General features: G+C 38.8%; 1 protein-coding gene across 1 annotated transcript in view; it reads right to left on the bottom strand.

The window, feature by feature from the left end:
- LOC131063171 (trihelix transcription factor GT-2) overlaps positions 1–25261 on the bottom strand; it is a 45375-nt gene extending 20114 nt beyond the window's left edge. The window contains exon 1 of the mRNA XM_057996956.2: positions 24229–25261. Coding sequence (XP_057852939.2) covers positions 24229–24605 — 377 coding nt within the window. The 5' untranslated portion in view covers positions 24606–25261. The remainder of the gene's footprint in view (positions 1–24228) is intronic.
- Between the last annotated feature and the right edge of the window lie 364 nt (positions 25262–25625).

Here is a 25625-nt window from a genome sequence, read left to right as displayed (position 1 = left end):
AAAGTAAAAGCATCATAGAATTACTATATTCGATGATGAAGTTCTAGGCACGACATAGAAGTGAAAGAATGATCCAAACGTCAATCCCCTTGGATTACCAGCAAACATCAAAGCCAAACGAGTCTATATCCACAGTAAAATCGCTAGTACGCAATTGGAACCTTGGAGTCAATGTATGATCTTCCTGCAATCTTAGCACACATTTGATTTTGATCAAGAGAGGATAAAGTGACCGTTGGAAAACTTCATTTTGTGCTGGTGTGGTCACAAAACACCCGTCAACATTTCCCTAAGCCTAATCTTAAGTATGACCAAGTTTGTTGATATAGATCAGCCATGTTTTGGGGAAATCTATGATGGCATTGACTCCATGATAGAAAAATAAAGGGTCATAATAGCAAAAAAAGATAATCACCCTAAAGACACATTTTTCCGAAATGTGGAAAAAATCATTCATCGCTATTGGAACAAGATGAACGCACCATGCATGTGCATTATCCCCTAAATATTATAACACAGATATTTCCTTTGCCAAGGAGAACTACACCATATAAAGATAGTGAAGTTGCTAATGGGTACAAGTTGGCATTTCAATGGATCTTCTCAAATTCAAGAGTAGATGATGTTAGGAAAGAGTTTAATAATTTCATCTCTAACAATGATCATAGTATTCGTGTTTTTTGAGATCAATACAAGGAAGTTGCTTGTACATGGTGGTACTTCCATGAGCAAGATTATTTGTTCCTCTAGCCTCTTGCAATCAAGGTTCTATCACAAGAAAGCATTTTTTGCATTTTTTATTTTTCACTTTTTAACATTCATAGACTTTTGTACTTACCATTGTATTTGCATTTTTTTATTTTTTTTTTCTATTGACTTTCCCTCCAATTTAGATAGGTTTTAAGTTTTTCTTCAATTGAACATAACTAAAGTACACACACCTTTAACCACTCAATGAAGCATAACTAGTTGGCTTCCAAAAATGTTGAAGACTTGATCTACGTCCATTCTAACTTGAGTCTCCTATCACATAAGGAAGTTGACTACAAGGCAAGGACAATGAAGAACTGGGATGCAACACCTAAGTTTACCAACTTGGAAGCATTGTATATTTTTTAATTTTTGCGCACACACACACACACATATATATAATAGAGTTGAGTACCTATTGGTGTACGTTTTATCATCTACCAAACATTAGAATAAGATACCCAAAAGTATTCTATCCTCTCCTGAAAAATCACTGCTAATTCCAAGGTCTATATGTGCGAACAAGCGACTTTAGTGGGATAGCTACTTGGGTAGTGTATGCTGAAAATCTCAAGGGGGACTTACGTTTACGAATGTCTTTCAAGCTTCTGGACTTGGATAGATTTATCAATTTCAAGCTCTCTCCTTTTTTTTGGATTTTCCGGGATTTAGACTTTCAAAAAAAGGGAAAAGGGGATAGGGTTAAGAAAGCTGATCTAAACCTACGAATTCTGGAGACAGTATTAAATGGGTGTTCTCAGGAAACCGCACTTTGCTTCGCCACACTAAGGACAACTACACAAAATGGGTGCAATCTTCAATGGGTTGTGCTTATGATCGAAGTTTTAGCATACACAGGGGATAGGCTCAAACTAACTTTGCAAAGCGAAATGGAAATCATCCATTCACCAAAAGTATGAGCGGAGATACACCGTTAGTTAATACTTATCAAATCCTTCATTCAACTCTAACAACTTTGAAAGCAAATCTAGATTAACTTCTAATTAATGTGTGAGGAAATTGAAACTATGCTAATCAATCAAATAATAGAGATTACAAAGCCTTAAGAGAAAACGCGCATACAATGTATTATTTGAAAAATGACCTTCACGCAACAATATATCAAAAACCCCACACACTCCAAATGAAAGGAGGTAGCCTTATATAGTTTTCCAGAAAACAATGAATGGTCGAGATCAAACAGGGATCAAGGGCTCAGATTGGAAGATTGAAACCCTAATTAGGGTTTCCCAAAACTAACTACCCCTCGACCAATGAGAAAATTACATTTGGGGACACTTGTCCTTCTTGCTAAATATGAACCAACAATGAAAATAGAAGGTTGTTGCATTGTGAAGTGTGCCCTTCTAGAAGCTTCTGGCTTAGTCAAGTTCATTGAACCTGGACATGCTGACTTGGAACAGTCTGATTGGTTGGAAGATGACAAGGCGCCACCTCGTGTTGGATGTCTTCCTTGAATTCTCCAATTTGTGTGAAGAAATTGTCTAAGTATGGAAATTTGATTTCTTCTTGTCACCATCTGATTCTGATTGGGAGTTTGTTTTTTTTTAATTTCTTCGGGGGATGAAATCCTTCAAGAAGTTGGAAATTTATTTAACTTTTCCATATCTTCACCAAGTCTGAGAACTTTTCTTTCTTGATGCCTTGAGATTCTTCCAAGTGCCTTGAATTCGGAGTAGAATTCCTCTAAGCCTTCTGCATAATAGCTCTTCCCATACTTGGCCAAATTTTGGCCATCTTTATGCTTGGACGAACCTTGCTTGTGGACTTGTCTTCAATTCTGAATTTGGCCTGAAACTCCATTTATGCTTTCTACGATGATCCTACCTTCAGCTGCCAATTTATGTTGCGCAGGAGGAGGGTGAAAAGCTCTGGATAACTCCTCACAAATATGAATTGATGTGATCGCGTTCAGCCATCATCCAAAACCTGCAAAACCAAAAGAAAATAAATTAGAATCCTCATTTTGAGCGTAAACTTTGAAGGTTTAATGGCAAAGTGTGCTCTGATTCTCCACTTCCTCAACACTTTTAGCTTTCAACAAGCTGTGAAAACTTAGGAATTTTAGAAATCCTTGAAAACTCATTCTGATTTGAAGGTTTGGGAGTGAAATTTGTCTCTGATTAATCTGAAAACGAATAAATGTGGAAATCAAACTAAGTCCCTGGAAACTCCATCCAAAATTTGAAAACCAGGTTGAAAACTCAATAAATCTTCCTTGAATACCCCTATCACCTTCAGAATCTCAAAAATATGTGAATTTGCTCTTCAAAATAGTCAAGAATCTCCTTCAATCTGCGTGTAAACTTGTGGTAAATGGTTGAAACTCTCAAACTTATACTTGGAATCACCCTTAAAATCTCCTTTCAACCTACAAAACTCTTAAAACTTCTCTCAAAATGTTCTTTACCTGCAGAAAACATCTCTTAATTGCTCTCAACTTGCTCAAGAAATTCGAACCTCATGTGTAAAAAATGAGAGAGTGGATGAAATACTTGTATGAGGGTTTGATTTTATAATTAGAAACTCAGAAATCTCTTGAAAACTCGTTTCTAATCCTTCCCTAGTCTTTTGAATCTGCAGAGAATGTTTCTAATTTGGTCTTTAGTTTGCAAATCGAACTCAATCTTCTATATTCTTCTTTCAAAACTTTCCAAATCTACACTCAGTTCAAACTTGGATGATAGATTTTGCTGTCATCATCTTCTTGTCTTCCATCTTAGCAAGTATCTTACTTGGGCGGACTTATTTCAAGTTGGGGAAGTAAACAAGGCACCACACTCTAGCATAGGGCGGACTTTGGAAGATTGGTGGAACAAGACAATGCACCATACTTCATATTCATTCATACTTAACCAAAATCTGATCATTTCATCTTGAACTTGAACTGCTCTTCAGCTTAACTCCTCATCTTCAAACCTGATCTTACCATGATCTGATCATTTTCAAGGCATACTTTGGAGTTTGTTTGATCTTTCATCAATGGGGCGGACTTCAACCAGCTCATGACACCACACTTGTTCATCTTTTAGGGCGAAGTTTAGAGAGTTTGTGGCACCACAGAGGGTGGAATTCATTGAACTAGTGCACCCTTCCTTATACACACTACATTCTCCAAGGGCGGACTTTATCATTTTCATACACCACTCACCATCTCCTTAGGCGGACTTTGTTTGACTTATTTCAGTCTTCATCAAAGATAGGCGGACTTTTTGAGAGTTGGGAACCCTCTCATGCTTGAGTGGACTTCTTCACACTTAGGAACCACAAACCTGCAGGTTAGGCGGACTTTCTTGAGTTTGTTTCAACTTTTAATTGAGATAGGGCGGACTTTGGAGGGATCAAGCACCATCCACATGCTTGGGCGAACTTCTTCACACTTAGGAGCCTTTCATCTGTAGCATGGGGCAAACTTGACAGTGCTTAGGAACTTTGTCCTTACAGCATAAGGCGGACTTTATTAAACATGTGCACTTTGCATTTTAACTTAACCAAATCTCCCTCAAGGCGGACTTTGGAGTGATTGATGACACTTTGCCTCAAGGCGGACTTCAAGAGGAACATGATTATGCTTTTGCTTTGGACTCGCCCCTAGGGCAGACTTTGAGAAACTTGAGAAACCTTAATCTTTCATCGCAAGGCGGACCTTATTTGATCCATGATCTTAGGAGGGCGGACTTTTTGCTTCCTTGCACCATGGCTATGACCTCCAAACACTTCGAAACTTACTTCAACTTTGACAAGGCGGACTTTTTGGAGTTAGGCACCCTCACTCATCACCTTGGGCGGACTTTCTTGCCTCCTTGGACCTTCTTCATGGGCAGAGTTGCTTGGGCGGACTTTGGAGGGTGGACTTTGTGAGTCTCCATCATGGGGCGGACTTTATCAAACTTAGGAACCATGGAGGGCGGACTTTGTTGACTTCCTTACACCATCTCCATCATCCATAGGGCGGACTTTGTGAGTCTCCATCTCCATAGGGCGGACTTTGTGAGACTTGTTGTACCATTGCACTTGCACCTTGGGCGGACTTTTTCCATCTCTCCTCCATGGCGGACTTTGTGATGTTTGAGAACCTTTCATTTGCAGCATGGCGGACTTTGTGAAGCTCCTGACATAACATTCACCACCAAACATGATTAGCCAGACTTAGAGAAATACTTGTAAAACTTCAAAATTTAATAACCTCTTCAATTTTCGCCAAATTAACATGATATTTGAAACCCATACTCAGGTAACCCATCTGAAGCGCCATGACCCCTAAAATGTAGGAACTTAGCTTTTTGGGTCAAAACTTGAAAAAAAATTATTGCGATTGATGTAGGCCAGTGGTACCAGTGCAAACCCTAGGTCCCCACTCCCAAAAAGAAAAAAGAAGACATCCCTAAATAGGGAAAACTTTTTAAAAATAGCCATCCCGGGGATCGAGCTAAAAATGCCAAAAACGAAACTTCCTAAAAAACAGGAAAAAGCAAAAAAGCAAACTTTCCAAAAATAGAAAGTTGTCCGAATTCGCCCAAATCAACTGCGTTCTTCGTCCTTTGGCCTTTCTAGGCACTTTGACAATGTCTAGACTCTGTTATCCCTTCATTTGCAAAAACTGACTTTCAATCCTTAAGACTCAAACCGTTCAAAACTTGACCAAACTGAGCAAAACTGAAGCGGAAGGCCACGGGGCACTAACAAAACCCTAGAAAGCAGGAAAGAAGAGGGTCCCCATTCTTAATGGGGTGATGTGTGAAAAAGGTCACAACAATACCCAACCATACCAAATACCATACCCAAGAAAAAAAGTTGACGTACCAACATACCAGAACCCTGAACTTGTATTTCACCTTGTACCAAAACCAGCAACCTTGTAATAAATTTTAATAATAAATAATAACTCTATGCTCTTTTTAGGGTTTTAATAACTCTAAATAAGAATGGCATTAAATATGAGAAGCATCAGTTATTTCTCTTTTTTTCTGAATTTTTATGTGGTTTTCTGGTTCCTGATATTTTTCCCATATTATTGGGAGGAAATTATAAATATCTTTATCTTTTGGTTTGTCAAGATATTCCCAAGAAAGATTGTTGCTTCTATGCACTTGACAATTCGGATCTAAGGGTGTAGGGACTGGTTTTTCTTTTATTTTCCCAAGGAAATGCAACAGATTCAACCAAGGCATTTTGTAAATAAACAAGCTTTGTGTTCATGAATTAAATAAGAGAATATCTGTACCAAGAATAGATTGAATATTCTTCATTAGCCTTCTTTTCAAAAACATGAATCCTGAAAATATTCATGTATTCAACATGAATATTAGTCTCAACCCTTGCCAAATAGTTCAAAATTCTTCAAATCATTTGGTAATATACAGAAATCTTAAGTAAATTGAAAAAATAAATTCTGAAAGTTTCACCAAATTATTAAACCAACAATATAATATTTTTCTACAAGGAGAATTTTGGCTCCCAACATGATTTGGCTATTGTTTGAAAAAAAAAAAAAAAATATATATATATATATATTCATTCATTCAAATGGAACAATGTTTCAATCTATAATAGTTTTGAAAGAACTCTTCAAATTAATATATAATATAAAAATATTGTTTTGTTAAAAAACTGCCTCATCACATGAATCCTTTGGTTTCAAACCTACTTATATTTGCACCTAGCCTTGTCTATTCATTGAAGTGTTTTTCAGGGATTCGGAACTAGAGTTCTACTATGAAGGCCCCACTAATGTAACACTTGAGCTTGAGCTTATTCCATCAGCAACTTGTTGGGAAAATGTAACATAGCAGATGTGGTAGAAAATGGGTTAGATTTATATCCTTAATATGATCACATGTGAACCACACCTACAGATACCCCAGGTACAATGACTAATATGACATTAATATGATGTTGGTGTAATAAGTTGTATTGCACCTCTTTTATTTAGTTTACTTAGGCAAATAAGTTTTTCCTAGGTAACCAATAAACACATGTGCTTCTTTGGTTGGTGCCACCACTGCCTCTTCAAATACCACCACTGCTTCTAGTTGTCAAGTTAGCATCTCTTCTATGTGTTGTTTTTATGATCAGAATTCAGTTAGACAGAGATAAAGCAACAATGAACAATAAGACACAGTCAATACCCAACAACAATTATATCTCTTATATAATAAATGAAGGAGCAGCAAATCTGCTTTACAATTTAGCCACACACTTGGCTAATATGAAACAATAAGAATAGAACCTCTCCTAGGTGCGATTATACAACGAATGATATATTTTCTTAATCACAATCTGCCTGATAAAAGAGATGTCGATCTGCTGCTCGATCTCCCTGTGGTAGTACGCATGTCTTAATGAATTGATTATCTTCATAGAGAGAGCAGTGCCCTCTACAAATACTAGACGATATGGACTCTACCAAATAATGCGTCTCCCCAAGATACGTCGGCCTCTTGCAAAATGGCATATCACTTACAAAAGGTGGTGATCATTAATGAAGCGCCTCTTCACAAAAATCGGCTCCAAATAAATATATATATATAGCCACGACTTATTTATTTGCTTATTAATTAGATCAATAGAAGGATGAGGCCTGAAGCTATATCATCAACACTCCCTCTTAGCTAGGGAGGAATCTTTCTAGATATTCAATGTCATGGAGTCTCTCAACATGACACCCACAATGGCTACACCCATTTGTGGAAAAGAGCTCATCACGGAGTCACTCTACTTGATATCATCATGGAGTCACTCAACATGACGTCCACCATGACTACACTCATGTATGGAAAGAAACATGTGCACAAGTGCCCATCACGGAGTTCACTCAACGTGATGTCATCATGGAGTCTCTCAACATGATGTCCACCATGGCTACTCCCATGTGTGGAAAAACACAAGTACAAAGAATTCATCACGGAGTCTCTCAACGTGATGTTGTCATGGAGTCTCTCAACATGACATCCACAATGGCTACTCCCAGAGGGTGGAAAGAACCACATCTCCGTCTCAAAGATGGACAAGGGCTTTCACCTCAAATTTCTCCATCTCAGAGAAAAATGCATTATAGCAAATCACAAAAGATCACTGATGTTGAGTCTCCCTCTCACCAAGGGCTTCATTCCCCACAACTCCAAGCTTGTCTCGAAAATGCACAAACTTCACTTTGGAGAGAGTCTTGGTGAGAATGTCAGCCGTTTGATCATCAGTGCAAATATATCTCAACTGAATAGCTTTCCTCAATACCATATCTCTGATGTAATGGTATTTGATCTCAACATGTTTTGTTTTGTCATGGAACACTGGATTGACAAGATAGCTTCACACAGCTTTGATTGTCACAATGAATAGTAGTAGGCTCCAAATATTGTCCAAATAACCTGCAAGGAGCTTCCGAAGCCACATTGCTTCTCGAGCTGCTACACATGCTGCAATATATTCGGCATACAATGCCTTTTTTAATCTGCATACATGAGATTCCTTTCCATGAATCACAAACCCATCTGGTTGTTCAATGTACACATCTTCAATCACACCATTAAGGAATGTTGTCTTTATGTCCATTTGGTGTAGCTTCCATCCTTTAGCTGATGCAATAGCAATAATAGTCTTGATGGATGTATAGCGAGCAACGGGAGCAAAGGTCTCCTCATAATCTATTCCCTCTTTCTGAGAGAATCCTCTAGCCACAAATCTTGCTTTGTACTTTTCAATGTTCCCATTAGCTGCATGCTTGATCTTGAAAAGCCACTTGGAAGATACAACTAATTTCCCTTCTAGTCTAGGAACAACATCCCAAACATCATTCTTGAGAATGGACTAATTCCCATCAGCTGCATGCTTGATCTTGAAAAGCCACTTGGAAGATACAACTAATTTCCCTTCTGGTCTAGGAACAACATCCCAAACATCATTCTTGAGAATAGACTGATACTCCTCTGTCATAGCATCTTTCCACACTTGTTGAGTTGATGTCTCCTCAACACTGGAAGGCTCAGACTCAATGATGTGACTCATTAATGCCACATAGCCTGGAAACTTTTGTGGTCTTTTGCTTTCTCTGAATGTGCCTCTAGGAGCTACATACTTCTCTGCATCTTGCATAGTTTGACTAGCCCATTGAGGTCTCTTTCGACCTATAGCAATATCTCTCGAACCATCAGTAGGTTCCAAAGGCTCAACTGGATCAATAGCCTCTTCTGGTTCAGAAGACTCCCTCTGAACCTCAGGAGTATGATCAACGTCCATGTCCTGAGGAGTCTCTTGTTCTTCATTATCTATCTGCATGTAAGAACCTTTAGATCTTTTGAATGCAACATCTTCAAAAGAGACATCCTTGCTGATCTCTATTTGTTTCTGTCCTGGAATGTAAATCATGTAGGCTTTTGAAGATTCACTGTAACCCACAAATATCCCTTTCTTGTCAGATGGTTCTAACTTAGATCTCTTATCTTTAGGCACATGATTATAAACAGGACAACCAAAGATTCTCAAATGACTAAACTTAGGTTTCACACCTGTAAATGTTTCTTCAAGAGTCATATTTTCCAATATTCGATGAGGGCTCCGATTCTGAACATACACTACAGTTCTGGATACTTCTGCCCACAGGAGGTTTGTAAATCTTGATCATGGATAATGGCTTTGGCTGCCTCAACTATGGATCTATTGTTCCTTTCTGCAACTTCGTTTTGCTGAGGATTGTAAGGAACACAAAACTCCCTCTTAATCCCTGCCTCAATACAGAAGTTACAGAAGCCTCCGGAGGTGTATTCTCCTTCGTTATCAAATCTCAGAATCTTGATCCTTTTCCTGGACAAATTTTCTACTTGAGCCTTAAATTCTTTAAATTTTTCAAATACCTCTTCAGATTCCTTAGACTTCAAAAAATAAATCCAAGTCTTTCTAGATTAATCATCAATGAAAATTACATAATACCAAAAACCACTCAAGGATGCCACAGACATTGGTCCACACAAATCAAAATGAACAAGATCTAGAATACATTTTGATCTACTTTCACTACTATGAAAAGGACCCTTAGTATTCTTACCCATTGCACATCCTCTACAAGTACCATCATGCTTCTGACTAAGTTTCAGAAGGTCAGTAACCATCTTCTCCATGGATGGAAGAGCTTTGAAGTGAAGGTGAGCAAGTTCCTATGTGTTGTGACGTATTCACACATCGCCCCATTACAAATGGGGACCCCTACATTTTTGCTTTCTGGGGTTTGTTTCTAGGTCTTTTAAGGTTTTGTCTATTAGCCTTTGCATGCTAAGTGTTGCCAGAGGGATCACTAAGATAGCAGGCTCTGTTTTAGCTAAAGGTGAGTCAGTGGATGCTCTGGGTTAGGGTCATCTTTGAAAGTCTTCCTTAGGACAAAGTTTTGCTCTTGTTGCTAATTGTGTCTTGTTTGAGTTTGAGGAGGTCAATGAAGCTTGGTGAGTGAATATCATCTTTGAAGGTCTGAGTTAAGTCAAATTGGTGAGTAATGAAGTTTGGAATGTCATCCTGATCCTGAAATTTGGCTGTTTGGAATGTCATCCTGATCCTGAAATTTGGCTGTGTCTGGAATGTCATCCTGATCCTGAAATTTGGCTGTCAAGAATGTCATCCTGATCTTGAAATTTGACTAAGTCTAGAAAATTGAAGAATCCTCCAAAAACTAGATTTTGCATTATAACTCCTAGAGGTCCGAAACCACTCTCAAACATCCTGACAGTATATATGGAATATAACTTAATGTATAACAAAGATTCTTATACTTAAATGTTATATTCCATATATGAATCCTGATGGAGAGGCTAAAATGTCAAATTTCACTCCTAACCCTTCCAAAGGGTCCAGAGCGAAATTTCACAAAGGACCTAAATTCTTCACCTAAATCATTGAATGGTTGAGCAAATTTGCAAGGATATGGAAGGAAATGGATCTAGGATCAAGTCTAAGGCAAAGTCAAGTCAGTTTGAAGGTGAATTGAGCCTAGAATAGGAATTTCACTCCTGACCCTTCCAAAGGGTCCAAAGCGAATTCCTCTATAAGACACTCTACATTGCCCAAAGCCATGAACTAGCTCATTCCCAAGCATTTGTGAAGGCAAAACACTTATTTGGAGTGAAGAAATGTGAAAATGAAGTCAGGATTTGAACCCAAGGAGGAATTTCGCTCCTGAACCTTCCAAAGGGTCCAGAGCGAAATTCATATAAAACCCTATTTTTCACAAAATCTTGAGCTATGTGTCAACTTAAAGAGCAAATTTGCATGGTCATGATGGAAGGAAGCCTAACCAAGTGTGTCCAAGGCATGAAAAGGAGAAAGGAAGTAAGAAATTAGCTCAAAATGAGAATTTCGCTCCTGACCCTTCCAAAGGGTCCAGAGTGAAATCCTCATTTGACCCTCAATTTTGGCCCAAGGCATTGAAAATGAAGATTTTTGAGCCAAGTGGATGGCAAGTGGACTTGAATATGGCGAGAGGAGGGTGAGTTTGATTAATTTTGAAGATGGATTGGACGAAAGAGGTGAGAAATCAATCAAGAATGTGAATTTCGCTCCTGACCCTTCCAAAGGGTCCAAAGCGAAATTCTTAGAAGACACCTTTTTCTTCCTTGTTTGCACTAAAAGTCTTGTTCTTTGGGCATGGTGGGGGTAGGTTGATATGTTCTTGCCTTAGGAAGTGATTGAAAGTGTTGAAAAGTGAGGATCTTGTCCAAGATTGTGAATTTCGCTCCTGACCCTTCCAAAGGGTCCAGAGCGAAATTCTTCATAAGCCTCATTTGCTTCCTTGTTCAAACTACCAACCTTGTTCCTTGGGCATATTTGAAAGGGAAATGACATGTCTTTGCCTTTTGAAGTAATAGAATGTGAAGAAGTGAAGGATTTTGGCCTAAAACTAGAATTTCGCTCTTGACCCTTCCAAAGGGTCCAGAGCGAAATTCCTAAAATCTACCTTTTCCTCTCAATTTTATGTCTAGCCAAGTGTGGATCAAGATTGAAGATGTCCTTAGGCACGGTTTTGAGTTGCTTATGATCACCAAACGTGAAGGAATTGAGCTAAAACTAGAATTTCGCTCCTGACCCTTCCAAAGGGTCCAAAGCGAAATTCTTGAAGGACACCTATTTTCCCTTGGAGATGGTCAAATCCTTGGTTTTTATGGCATAGATAGGTGTGGAGTAACGTGTCCTTGCCTTTTGAGGTGGTTTGAAGTTGAAAAATTGAAGAAATGACCTCAAGAACATGGATTTCACTCCTGACCCTTCCAAAGGGTCCAGAGCGAAATTCCCAAAATCCCTCTTTTCCTTCCATTTTTGTGTCAAGCTAAGTGTGGATCAAGGTAGATTGAGCTTGGAAGGACCCCTAGGCATGCCTTTGAATTGATTGTGGCCACCAATGATCAAGATTTTGAGCTTAAACTAGGATTTCGCTCCTGACCCTTCCATCGGGTCCAAAGCGAAATCCTAAATAGGTCTTGTCCCTGGCCATGATTTTTAGCGAAATTCTCCTTTTTGGCCATTTTGAGGGTCAAGCAAGTGTTGCATGCATGGGAGAAGGATCCAAATAGAGAATCAAGGTAGATCAAAGTGAGAAGAATGGAGCTAAGTAAGAGAAATCAACCTAAAAGGAGAATTTTGCTCCTGACCCTTCCAAAGGGTCCAGAGCGAAATTCTTCAAACCACCTATTTTCTCCTTGTGTGAAGCCAAAACATTGATTCCTATGGCATGGTTGAAGGTGGAGTGAGGTAATCTTGCCTTGTAAGGTGAATTGAAGTGAAGGAAGTAAAGAAATAAATCTAAAACTTGAATTTAGCTCCTGACCCTTTGTTGTGACGTATTCACACATCGCCCCATTGCAAATGGGGACCCCTGCTTTTTGCTTTTTAGGGTTTGTTTTCTAGGTCTTTTAGGGTTTTGTCTGTTAGCCTTTGCGTTTTGAGTGTCGCCAAGGGGATCACCTGGATAGCAGGTTCTGCTTGAGTGAGGTCAAGTTGATAAGTGATGAAGTCTGGAATGTCCTGAAATTTGGCTAAGTCTGGAATATCCTGAAATTTGGCTAAGTCTGGAACGTCCTGATCCTGAAATTTGACTAAGTCTGGAAACTGAAAATCCTCCAAAAACTAGATTTTGCAATATAGCTCCTGGAGGTCTGAAACCACTCTCAAACATCCTGAAAGTATATATGGAATATAACTTCACTTATACTTAAATGTTATATTCCATAAAATTATCTTGACAGAGAATTCAAAAAGTCAAATTTCGCTCCTGACCCTTCCTGAAGGTCCAAAGCGAATTTCGCTCCTGACCCTCTTAGGAGGTCCAAAGCAAATCTTGCCCCTGACCCTTCTAGAGGGTCCAAGGCGAAAATCAACCTAGGACTCATTTCTTGCCTTATTTGACCGAATTTTGATTTGCAAAGCATTTTGTTTGGACTTTGGAATTGATTGAAAACCTTGAAGAAAATGATGGATTTTAGCCTGGAAGAGGAATTTCGCTCCTGACCCTTGCTAAGGGTCCAGAGCGAAATTCATTATAAACTTCATTTGCCACCTTGTTTGAGCTTGAAACCTTGTTCCTAGCCTTGAAAATGATCTTACCTTGCCCTGTGAAGTGGTTTGAAACTAAGAGATTAAGCAGTTTAGCCTAGATTGTGAATTTCGCTCCTGACCCTTGCTGAGGGTCCAGGGCGAAAATTTTATATGAGCTTATTTTTCACTAATTTTGGCTAACTTGTTTTGTGCAGGGTCTCCCAGAAGGAAGATTGGATGTCACTTGATGCAATTGAGGGTTTGAAAACATGAAAAAATGGTAAATTTTGGGCAACAAAGGTAAATTCGCTCCTGACCCTTGCTGAAGGCCCAGGGCGAAATTTTGAATTTCCCTTATTTTGTAGTGAAAAAGGTCAAGTCTTGGGCATGAATGAAACAAGGACAACTCCCTTTACCCTCCGGAGAAGTTTTAACTTAAAAGAATAAAGGATGTTGCCTAAAACCAAAATTTCGCTCCTGACCCTTGCTAAGGGTCCAGGGCGAAAATCTTAGCAGAAGACATTTCTTGCCTTGTTTGGTCAAATTGAGGTGATTTTGAGTTTGAAAAAGGAAGAACCAAGCCTAGAAAAGGAAATTTGCTCCTGACCCTTGCTGAAGGTCCAGGGCGAAAATCCTAAAACCTATCTTTTCCTCCAAAATTTGAGCAAGGCCAAGCTTAGACATGGGTGTGAAATGACATTTGAATTGCCTTGAAGTTGGGTTGGATGGCTAAAGATGCAAATTTTGATGCCCAAAGGGAAAATCGCTCCTGACCCTTGCTGAGGGTTTAGGGCGAAAATTTGAAAATCCCCTATTTTGCCTTGCAGGAACGAACCAAGCTTGGATGGAGTGGAAGAAGAAGACCTTTGCCTAGCCTTGAAGGGTGGATTCAAGAAAAGTTGATGAAGGAGTAAGAACAAATTTGAAAAATCGCTCCTGACCCTTGCTGAGGGTCTAGGGCGAAAAAATCCTAAATGCACTTTTCTTCCAAAATTCAAGTGAAATCAAACCCAAATTCCAATAAAAGATGCCATTTGGAGTGCCTTGGTGATATTTTGGATTTGCAAAAATAGGATATTCAAGGCCTAATTTGGAAAATCGCTCCTGATCCTTGCTGAGGGTCCAGGGCGAAATTATTGTCAATCTTCATTAAGGCCTTAATCAAACATCGATATTCCTCAAATCCCCCAAAATTGCTAACTTCGAAGCATTTGGAAAGATTAAATCAAATTCGCATTAAATTAAAGGCATTGGCAATTTAATAAATTAATTTTAGGCCTTGAAATAAATAAAAAATTCCCCTTGGAGGCTCTAAAATTAATTTTTTGAATTAAAATTTGTTAGTGAGCGCTCAAAGGCATTATTTTGCCTTTATAGGCAAGTCGGCCACCTTTTTAAAAGAGTTTTTATTTATTTTTTTTAATCCCTTTTGCCAAGTCGGCCTTGGAGGAAAGAAGGTGAGCGCTCTATATAATGGGGGAGTATTGCTTTAAGTTTCAAATCATTCATTCATCCTTCTAAGTGCGAAATTGAGGAGCAAATTGGAAAGGCGAATTTCTTGCTAGATTGGAGGATAATTTCCAGATTTTGGAAGGTATTTGAAGGCGAATTTCCAGATTTTGAAGAAGCTTGTGGAGACTAAAGAAGGTGAAATTCATTTTGGAGGCTAATGGAGGCGTAATTCATCCAAGGGAGGACTATAATCTAAGCCTTGTCCATCAAAATCCAGTCTTCTTTCATCATTTTTCAAGGTTTTATAGTTAAGCATTCAAGGGAGAGGTATGAAGAATCATTTTGAAGTTCTTATTCAAGACTTCTTGTGATCTCATAGCGATTTTGTAAAATCTAAGTCTTGAAAATCCAATTTCCATTCATAATTAATTTGAAAATGTATAATTCTTGATTTATCATGTCTTTTTCAAATTAATATCTTAAGTTATACCCTTGAAAGGTCTTGAATTCTCTATACTTTAAGGGTTTGATGCTCAAAGACTAACTTTAATCTTTTGTGTAGGCATCAAATGGCGGCCCCGGAGTCAGAAGATCTATTACTTGGCAGACTCTCATCAAAGAAAATCAAGCCAGATCAAGGACGGTCTCCTCCAAGAAGATCCAGCAAGGATAAGGGCGACCTCCTCCAGTCTAGCATCGACAAGGACGGCCTTCTTCGGTCAAGCATCATCAGGAATAACCTCTTCCAATCCAGCATTCCAAAGCAAGGTACATCATCATCCTGCACATCAAAGACAAAAGAAGTCAGAGCAAGGGTTCGTTGGGGAAGCAGATAGTTTTAGAAGAGTTAATTAAAGCTAGCTTCTCAGCAACATCAAATTGGCATCAACCAAGTGTCAGACGAGGTGGCATCCCAGTCATCACTTCTTCAGTCAGTGTGGTCCACCTCAGCATGTCCAGATTCAATGTACCTAACTCATGGGAGGTGGCACAAACTTCTATGTACCTACCCCAGCTATCCATTGGTCGAATTTTCCAAAGAAGACATGTGTCCAATTAATACAATTATTTCATTGGTCAGAATTGAGTTTGTTGTAACAAACCCTAATTAGGGTTTTCATTGTAGAATCTTGGCCATTGATCTTAGCCATTGAATTGTATTAAGGGCACTATATAAGCCCCGACTCTTCATTTTTTAGTGGGGGCTAATAAAAAATAGTTAGTCAATAGTTAGAAGGTGAGTAGTTAGTTGATAGAATAGTAATTAGAGTAGAATAGGAAGACAAGGCAAGAAATTGTTGCCATTGATTGTAAACAAACTCCATTTTCATTGAAGTAATGGTGAAGTGTGTCATTTCTTGCAATATGCATGGTTTCTTGTTGAATCTTCAATTCTAGATGGTAGATGATTAGATTGAATGAAAAAAATTGTTGAATGCACCTGTGTGGAATCCGTCTAATCCAAACCACTAGCCTCTTGCTGATGGTAAGTGCGCCTTGCGTGGTCAACTGGAATAAAATGAGCTTAATCTTAAGTCGTTACACATCTATTGTTTCATGCATTATCTTGAATGGTGATCAGTGTCTGATGGTGTACGATTTGAGCATATTGGAAGCACCCCTTAGAAGATCGCATTGAGCTGGTGTCGAATTGTTCAACCCTGAAGGTGAGACCCAGCCACCTAGTCGTTCATCCATCTTCTCGCATTCTAGGTAGTAGAGTAGACTTCCTGAACCTTGCATCTTTTGCCATTTGTTTGTCTTCCAGTTAGTTAGTAGGACTTGTGATTCTAGCAAATCAGACGTTCAGGTCATTGAGTGTAAGTCCCCTTGTGATTCCAGCAAATCACATCATACCACAAAGAGCTTATCCACATGTAGAGATCCTACAGCAAAGAACCTTGAAGTCATCCCGATTGATCCTTTTCGCGACATCTTCAGCATTCGGAGACTTTATTCAAGAGAGGGTAAGGTACCTTTAGGTATTTTATTCTGTGTTCGCATGTGCGTAAAAAACACGTCAACAAAATTGGCGCTAGAAGGAGGGCTTATCGCGATGAATGCCTAAACAGCTAGACTTCAGATTCTATCAATTCATGTTTAAAGGAGTAATCTTAAAGACTTTTTTCACCCTCCTCCCGCGCTCAACAGAATTGGCGCTAGAAGGAGGGCCGAGCATTATCATGCCATGAGTAAATGAAATCGAGATCCTAATTTGCAAGGAGTAATCTCAAGAGCTTTTTACCCTCCTCCACGCTCGACAGAATTGAAGCAAAAGAGAGGTGAGCGAATACGAACTCTTGAATCCAAGGAAGATCAGTGGAAAGCCTTTTCTCAAACACTCAACAGAAGTGATACAAAGAAGGGAGGTGATCGTTGGGTCATCAGTTGGACTTACGCAAGAAGGAATCAAGCTGGAACCAGTTGAACGTTCAAGTTGAATCTGAGATATTCAAGATCTCTCTTATTCCAGAAAATCCAAAAAAAGTAAAAAACAGAAAATCCAAAAAAAAAGTGAAAAATCAAAAATCAAAAAAAATCAAAAAAGAAAAGATTTCTCAATGGAGCGGCAACAGTTTCACAAGGAGCAACAAGTTGATTTTCCTGAACTTTGGTGGAGATTAGATATAGAGAGCTTATCCACACGTAGAGATCCTATAGCAAAGAACCTTGAAGTCATCCCGATTGATCCTTTTCGCGACATCTTCAGCATTCGGAGACTTTATTCAAGAGAGGATGAGGTACCTTTAGGTATTTTAATCTGTGTTTGGTCGTGTACAAAATACACATCAACACCCTTCCAAAGGGTCCAGAGCGAAATTCTCAACTTCACCTAATTTGCTCATGATGAAGGTCAAGTTGTGAATTCCTAAGCCTTTGTGGAGAGAAGGCTAGCATGTGCTTGTCTTGGGAGGCATTTTGGAGTGGAGAAATGATGGAATTTGAGCTTAATCAAGAATTTCGCTCCTGACCCTTCCAAAGGGTCCAAAGCGAAATCCTTAAAACCTCTATTTTTTCCCCAATTTTGCATCAAACCTAGTGTTGATTGAGATTAGAGGCATCTTTAGGCATGCATTTGAGCAGGTTGTGATCACAAAATGTGGAGATTTTGTCCTAGAATGCAAATTTCGCTCATGACCCTTCCAAAGGGTCCAGAGCAAAATTCCCTATAGGTCATGTCCTTGGCATAGGTCCAGAGCGAAATCCTTTTTTTGGTCTTTTTGGGGGTCAAAACGATGATGTCTTCAGGAGAAAGCGATTCAAAGGTCAAGAGAAGTTCAAGGCAAAGAGATGATGAAATTTGAGCTAAATTGCAAATTTCACTCCTGACCCTTCCAAAGGGTCCAGAGCGAAATTCTAATAGGGCCTGTCCCTGGAGAGGATCTTGAGCATTCTAATGCCTTTTTGTTGATGATTTAAGGTAAGAAATGCTATGATCGGGATAAATATATCATGTGTCCTTAATCATCTTTTGGTTTGTTTTGCAGATGGAGGATCAGACCAAGACAAGGACGACCTGTTCTAGTCCATCATCATCAAGAACATTCCAAAGGCATAAAGGTGGACTACATGTGTTCTAGGAGTTGCCATCTACCTCCAAAACCTTCACTTCGCCACACTAAGGAACCACAAGATGACAAAGAAAGGCTTCGCCAGCACTTCAAGGCAAGGTGTGCTACCGGAGAAGGAAAACTTGACGATAAGAAAGCCTCATCAAGCACATGGGGGTAAAAGAGGTACATCATTCATCAAATTGAGACAGAAAAGAGATCAACCAAGACACAGACGTCAGACAAGGTGGCATCCCAGTCACTGCTCCTCCAGTTGGATTGGTCCACCTCAGCATGTCCAGATTCAATGTACCTGACTCATCGGAGGCGGCACAAACTTCGGTGTACCTACCCCTACTTCCTATTGGTCCTCGCTCCGAAAATGTAATTTTCTAATTGGCTAAGGAAGTTTGTTGTAACAAACCCTAATTAGGGTTTCTATCTTGTAATCCTAGCCATTGATTCTAAGTCAATCAGAGTCATTTGTTTGTAAAGGATTCTCTATATAAACCCCTGGCTCCTCATTTGTAAAGGTTAATAGTTAATAGTCAGAGAATAGGAAATAGTTAGAGAGAATAGTCAATAATTAGTAGCATTTTAGAGTAGAGTAGAAAGAGAAGGCAAAGATTGTTGCCAATAGATTGTTGCAAAAGACATGTAAACTTCATTGAAGGAATGGTGAATTCTATGTGTTGATTCGACAATTTGCATGGTCTCTATACTTCTCAAATTTAATTTCATATTATTAGATGAATGGAAGAAATTTGTATGATCAATCGTGAAATTTGTATATCCATACTACTAGCGGTTTGTTGATTGCAAACTTGCCTTGCGTAGTCAACTGGAATCATTCAGCTTAAGCTTAACTTCAATTATCGCTTCTTCATTGATATGCATCTACCTGACGGTGTCTATGCTTGTAGCAGTGATCTGAACATCATAAAGCCATCCTTAGAAGATTGCACTAACCTTGTGGAGATGATCCTAGCATGTCAAAGCAAGACTTAGTTAGAGTTTCATCAAAGGTCATCCATTGCTCCTACATTCTTAGTGTTAGAAATAAATCCCGTTCCAACCCTTATCCTTTTTCCTTTTTTTCAAAATCAAGGGCCAATGAAATTTCACGTTCCAGTAATATCCAAAGCAAATCAGACGCTCGGGTCATCGAAAGTAAGTCCCCTTGTGATTCCAGCAAAATCACATCATACCGCAAGAGCTTATCCACACGTAGAGACCCTACATATCAAAACCTTGGAGTTGTTCCAATTGATCCTTCGGCGAGATCTTCAGCAGTCGGGAAACTTTGTTCAAGAGAGGATAAGATACCTTGGTATTTTATTCTATGTTCGCATGTGCATAAAAACACATCAACACTATGCCATAGCTCACTGAAACTGGAAGAATCATGCAGCAATGTTTGAACTAGGCTAGTAGAAAGTCTATATAGACTCTCTTGGTGAACACCAATCACCTTAGCTATTTTGATGCTAGAGTTCTTCAACCAAGCAAGAACTTTCCCTTCTGAGAATGCAACTTGATATCCTTTGTCCTCCAAAGCTGAAATTGATACAAGGTTCCTTTTGATGCCTGGTACGAACAAGACATTACTCAAATGAAGAGGGATGTCGGAATCTAGATGAAGAGAGGTGGCTCCAGCACCTTTCACTGAATAGCAAGCATCATCTTCGATTATCACTTTCAAGTTGGTTCCTCTTTCTACCAAGTTAGAAAGATGCCCTCGATATCATGTAATGTGACGTGAAGCACCACTATCAATCAACCAAGTGTTACTATCGGTTGGGACATTGCTTGAAAGAGCTGAAATGAATAGAAATCCTTCTGAGTTGTCTCTAGATTCCCTTTGAGGTGACACTTCATCTACGTCAACTGTAGAAGCATGTTGTTTTGGTCTTGTTGGACAATCTCGAGCATAGTGACCATACTTGTCACATCTAAAGCATTGAATGTGAGAGATATCCTTCTTCTTCTTTGGTTCAAGAGAAAAATCTGATTTTTTTGTCTCTATTCCTCTTGAAATTTCCTTTTCTTCTGGAAGTTTGAGCGGCAAGTACATGAGTGTCTTCATTGTGAGAGCTTTGACCAATCCCTCTTGCAGCCAATCTGGATTCCTTTTGAATACAATCAGCTCTACGGCAATCAAACTTTGGTAGCTTAGATCTTCCACTGATACCTTGGATAAAAAGTTCCCAAGATTGAGGAAGACCGTTACGTGCCAACAAGACAAAGTCTCTATCTTCAACTATATCTCCAATGGCATATAGTTGATCCTTCAATTCAGTAATCTTCATGAAGAAGGAGATGACTGAATCTCTTTTAGCCATCTTGATGTGGTGAAGCTATTGCCTTAAAGAAAGGGCTCTACTAGTGTTATTGATCTCATACAATCCCTCCAAGGTCTTGAACATGTCTCTAGCCGTCTTCATCTTGGAGATGATAAGCACAAGGTGATCCTTAACGGAATCAATCAAGATCTTCTTGGCCTTTGTGCCATTCTTCCTCCATTGAGTTTTCTCAGACTCATCATCGGGCTAGGGCACCTCTATATCCACGAATTCGAGAATATCATTCTCTTCTAGTGTAATAAGAACTCTAAACTTCCAAGAGGTGAAGTTAGAGGCACCATCAAGTCTATCTTCAACCTTGAGTCCATTCACCATTTTGATGCTAAGATAGACGCTCTAAGATGAGAAGAATGTTTCGCAGCTTAAACAAATCTGATCATAATCTTGCTTAAACCCGCTCTGATACCATGTTGTTTTTATGATCAGAATTCAGTTAGACAGAGATAAAGCAATAATGAACAATAAAACAGTCAATACCCAGCAACAATTATATCTCTTATATAATAAATGAAGGAGCAGCAAATCTGCTTTACAATTTAGCCACACACTTGGCTAATATGAAACAATAAGAATAGCACCTCTCCTAGGTGCGATTATACAACGAATGATATATTTTCTTGATCACAATCTGCCTGATAAAAGAGATGTCGATCGGCTGCTCAATGTCGATCTCCCTGTGGTAGTATGCACTTGTCTTAATGAATTGATTATCTTCATAGAGAGAGTATCGCCCTCTACAAATACTAGACGATATGGACTCTACCAAACAATGCATCTCTCCAAGATACGTCGGCCTTTTGCAAAATGACATATCACTTACAAAAGGTGGTGATCATTAATGAAGTGCCTCTTCACAAAAATAAATATCCCAATAAATATATATATATAGCCACGACTTATTTATTTGCTTATTAATTATACTTATTTATTTGCTGATTAATTAGATCGATAGAAGGATGAGGCCTGAAGCTATGTCATCAACACTATGTTGACTTAGCACCTCCTTTCAATTAGAAAACTCTTTTTGGATGTTGAGCAATGAAATATCCCCAAATACGGATAATACAAAACCAAAAATATCTCCAAAAATGGGGCATGGAAATGTCTGAAATTTTATTTGCATAAAAGTAATTCTTCAACAAACTCAGATTTAGACACAGATTAGTGATCTGATTTTTCTACTAATTTGAATAAAATTCTAAGTATTTCTAAGTATAGAAAAATTATTGAAAAACACGAATCTGCCCAAAAATTTCAGAAATGGTTTACATTGAATTTCTTTTATTTTTTTGGAATGAATATGATAAAAGTATGTAGATTTAGACACAAATACCTCACAAATGTCTTCAAACCCTAACTGTCCTTGCCAAAACACCTAGAAAGTCAGCGCTAGGCCTGTTCTACTTCTTTCAACCTGTCCTTGTTGTTGCTAACTTCAATGATGCTCAGTAACATGAAGACACCTTGCTGTAGATAACCTAAATCTGAATCTGATGCTTGAATTTTACCTTCAGAAAATGGCCTCCAAACCTGATAATAAATTGAAACTTTGAAAATGATGTGCTAGGGCATTTTCAACCAAAGTCCTTCCATCAAAACACACCCTTCTGACTAGGGGGAACCCATATGTCTCTCCAAAACCAGGGATACTCAAAGGTTTCAAACCTTAAGCCAAATATTGCAGCCACAATACATAAAATACTGATAACATAATGACCTCTAAAAGAACCCTAGAATGTTATATAATAACTCTCAAAAGGATGATTTAACCTCAACCCTTGATCCACAACCAACTCAATCCAATGCTCCACATAAAAACCCTAAAAATGAGCCAATAGGGTCCTTGAAATCCCACACCCCCTTGGCCCTTTTTGCACATGCTTATTAAAATCACTTAAAGTACATGTAAAGGAGGACAACTTAAGTCTTTTGGCTATGAGTCACTTAAGTTGCATAAAAAAACGTGCCCACAACTTAAGAATAGAATAGAATACAAGCCAAAGACTCCACGCTTACCCAATAATGCTCTACGTCCTCTTCCTCTTGGGTAATCCAAGGAGAGGACAGCCAATGCACTATTAAGCCTCATGGCTTGAGTTGGGCACATCACAAACAACATCTCATGCATCCAAAAGACTATATGTATGTGTATTTTGAGTGTTCAATGGGGACACGCCACCACCCCCCGCCCCACCTCCCAAAAAAACCTACATTTATGAGACTTGGGGGCTTGGGAGAAACATCCCCTCACTACACTACCACCACCTCAAAGACATCATTGGGGCGTTGGGGGAACCAAGACAAACCTGATACGCCCAAGGGACTCCCATGAGTCTCTTGACCATCTCAAGGACGACCAAGAGTCTCCCATGGCTAGATGGCCAGAAAAACATTATTTTTAAACTCAATTTTTTTTTCAATCCCTACACCCAAGGCTGAACTTTAATGGCTTATGGACCCCACCTAACTCAAAAAACCCTATAAAACACCCTCAAATCCTCATTTCAACTCACAAAAACAAATCAACAAGTTGATGGTGTGAGTGTGAGAGTAAGAGTTGCAAGTGCAAGAGGGTTGAGGAGGAGCATGAAGAAGAGTTTGGGGATGATTAGAGGCCTCACTTCACTCCATTTTGTTAATTTGAACATTTGTAATCATCATTGTACTCATTGTAATCATCATTATAAAATCTTGAATATAATATAAATTTTGAATTTGACATTTTCATTGTTTGATGTTAAAATGTAAATATTCACTTCAAAGTTTAGTAGTTCCTGAGTTTTACTAGTTTGCCAAAGTTACATTTGCAATTCTTATACATCTTTTTATAACTGTCTTACCAAGTACTATATGTATTTCTCCACCCACCACCGCTCCATCACCATCTCCCCATCCCCAAAACACCATCCCGCCATCCCAAATACCCATCCTCGCGCCCCCATGTCCCCCCATCAGGAAACTCTGTGGAGCTATGGAATTTTCTTGTGAATGGCTTATAAGAAATCCAACTTCTATTCACGTGCATTGTCATTTCTGATCCTGTATTATAAGTCTTTGATTTCTTGCGCTAAATAGTTTTTTGCTTTGTATCTGAATTTCACTTATGTCATAAATCTCTGCATATGCAAACCCAATGATGAATTTCACTTTGGACAGAAATGCCACCAACCCTTCTCATAGATTCTCTTTACCAGTCACTGACTTGCCCTTGCAAGAAGGCCATCAGAGTCACTGCTACAAGTTTTTAGAAAATTCATACCATTATCACCTTCATTAAAAACCCTGGTGATTCCGCTTGTGAGCTCCTTATATAACAGGTCAACTATGGGGAAAGAGAAACCAAAATAAAGGATGGTGGCGTGTCTGCACAGCATATCAATATGAAGCTAATTATTACATACTGTAAGTTATAGACTATGCATGGCCATAAGTAAGACAGCGAGTGGGGCAATGATGCTAGGTGAAAACAAAACACATAAAATTTAAGTAAATCAAAACTAATTTAGAATTGAAATTTTGCTATTTCAAAATAAAATTGCCAAAACCTTAAAATATTCATAATTACTTACAAAATTTCTTACCTGCCACTCCTAGCAAACCTGGAGTCCATGTCTGTCCTTATCTTTATGAGCTTCAAAGTCTCAACCCTAGACCAGTTCTTCGACCTCTTCTTGTGCAGCTGCTGGAATTCTCTGTCTCGTTTCTTCTCGTCTTCTCCGTCACCGTCACCGTCACCGGAATGCCCGTTATCCAAAACCCTCGCCTGCTGCATTTTGTTGCCCACCACCAACTGCAAATCAGAATAGGAAAAATGCTGCTGAAGAGATGCCGGAAATGGGACACCTGAGGATTCCAACTGGCTAGAAAAGGACGACATGTGCCCCGGCTCCGTCATATCGGGCAAGGAAAATGCCGCAACTTCTTTTTCCAGCTCAGTTTCCATCTCTGAACTGCACATCTTATATTTAAGGATTTATTAGGTTTTGTTAGGGTTTGGGCATGCTGTAATTCAATCGCATTTCGTTCCGTATTTCTGAAGAAGAGCAGGAATTTTAACAATTTCGTCGCAGAAATGCAGGGAATTCAGCAAAAAGTTCGTGAGCTGAATCAAATGACAGGCTTCCTTCCGCTCGAGTAGAAACATAACGATATAATGTTAAACGCTGCGCCATTCTGTGCCCAAATGTTTTAATGCCCATATAAAATGAAGCCAAAGAGAATGGCGGATGTACAATTGATCCGTAGAGTGGCGAATCGAACTCACAGTGCCAACGCTACATTTTTCTGCATTTATGTTCTTCTGAATTTGGAAACATCTTTCTACCGAACGCGAGAGGGAAATGATAAAGCTGTTTAGGCGTGAAATCAGTTTTAAGTTAGATATAAAGCATCAATTATGTCTATATACATTTTTTTTTTTAATTTAAGGTGTGGATGTGGTAGATGGGATGTTCTTATTCTCATATAACTTGTATTTTATGGTCATCAAATGCAGGCAGAAAATTATTGATAGCGAAAGACTCAGCGATCAAATCCTAGCAGGCGACCTGGAAGCTACGGCAAAAACTCTTGGCGTAGACGGTGTAATTTATTAGAAATGACTGTTCAACCCAACAAATCTTGAAGATCACCTTCAGGAAACGAGAGAGAAGCAAAGAGCTATGAAGGTTAAAATACAATTGATTCAAAAACATAAATGACATTTGAATATGCAAAACTTAATGGATAATAATAATACAGCAAGAAAGTACCAAGATTCTTTAAATAAGAAATTAGGAGAATTAAAATGAATCCATGAGCAGCTAAATAAAGTTCAACTCTAGTTAAATTAAATGTACAAAAGTTAAACTATAAGCATTAACTTAAGTAAAAAATAATAATTAGGGGAGAGGAACACCCTAACTTCACACTTCTCAAAATCATATGTGAATATTTCAAAAAAAATTGAATTTTATACAACAGCTTATTTGTCAAGTCC

This window comes from Cryptomeria japonica, chromosome 11 (genome assembly GCF_030272615.1).
Source record: "Cryptomeria japonica chromosome 11, Sugi_1.0, whole genome shotgun sequence".
Taxonomy (NCBI): domain Eukaryota; kingdom Viridiplantae; phylum Streptophyta; class Pinopsida; order Cupressales; family Cupressaceae; genus Cryptomeria; species Cryptomeria japonica.
This window is presented reverse-complemented; position numbering and strand designations above follow the sequence as displayed.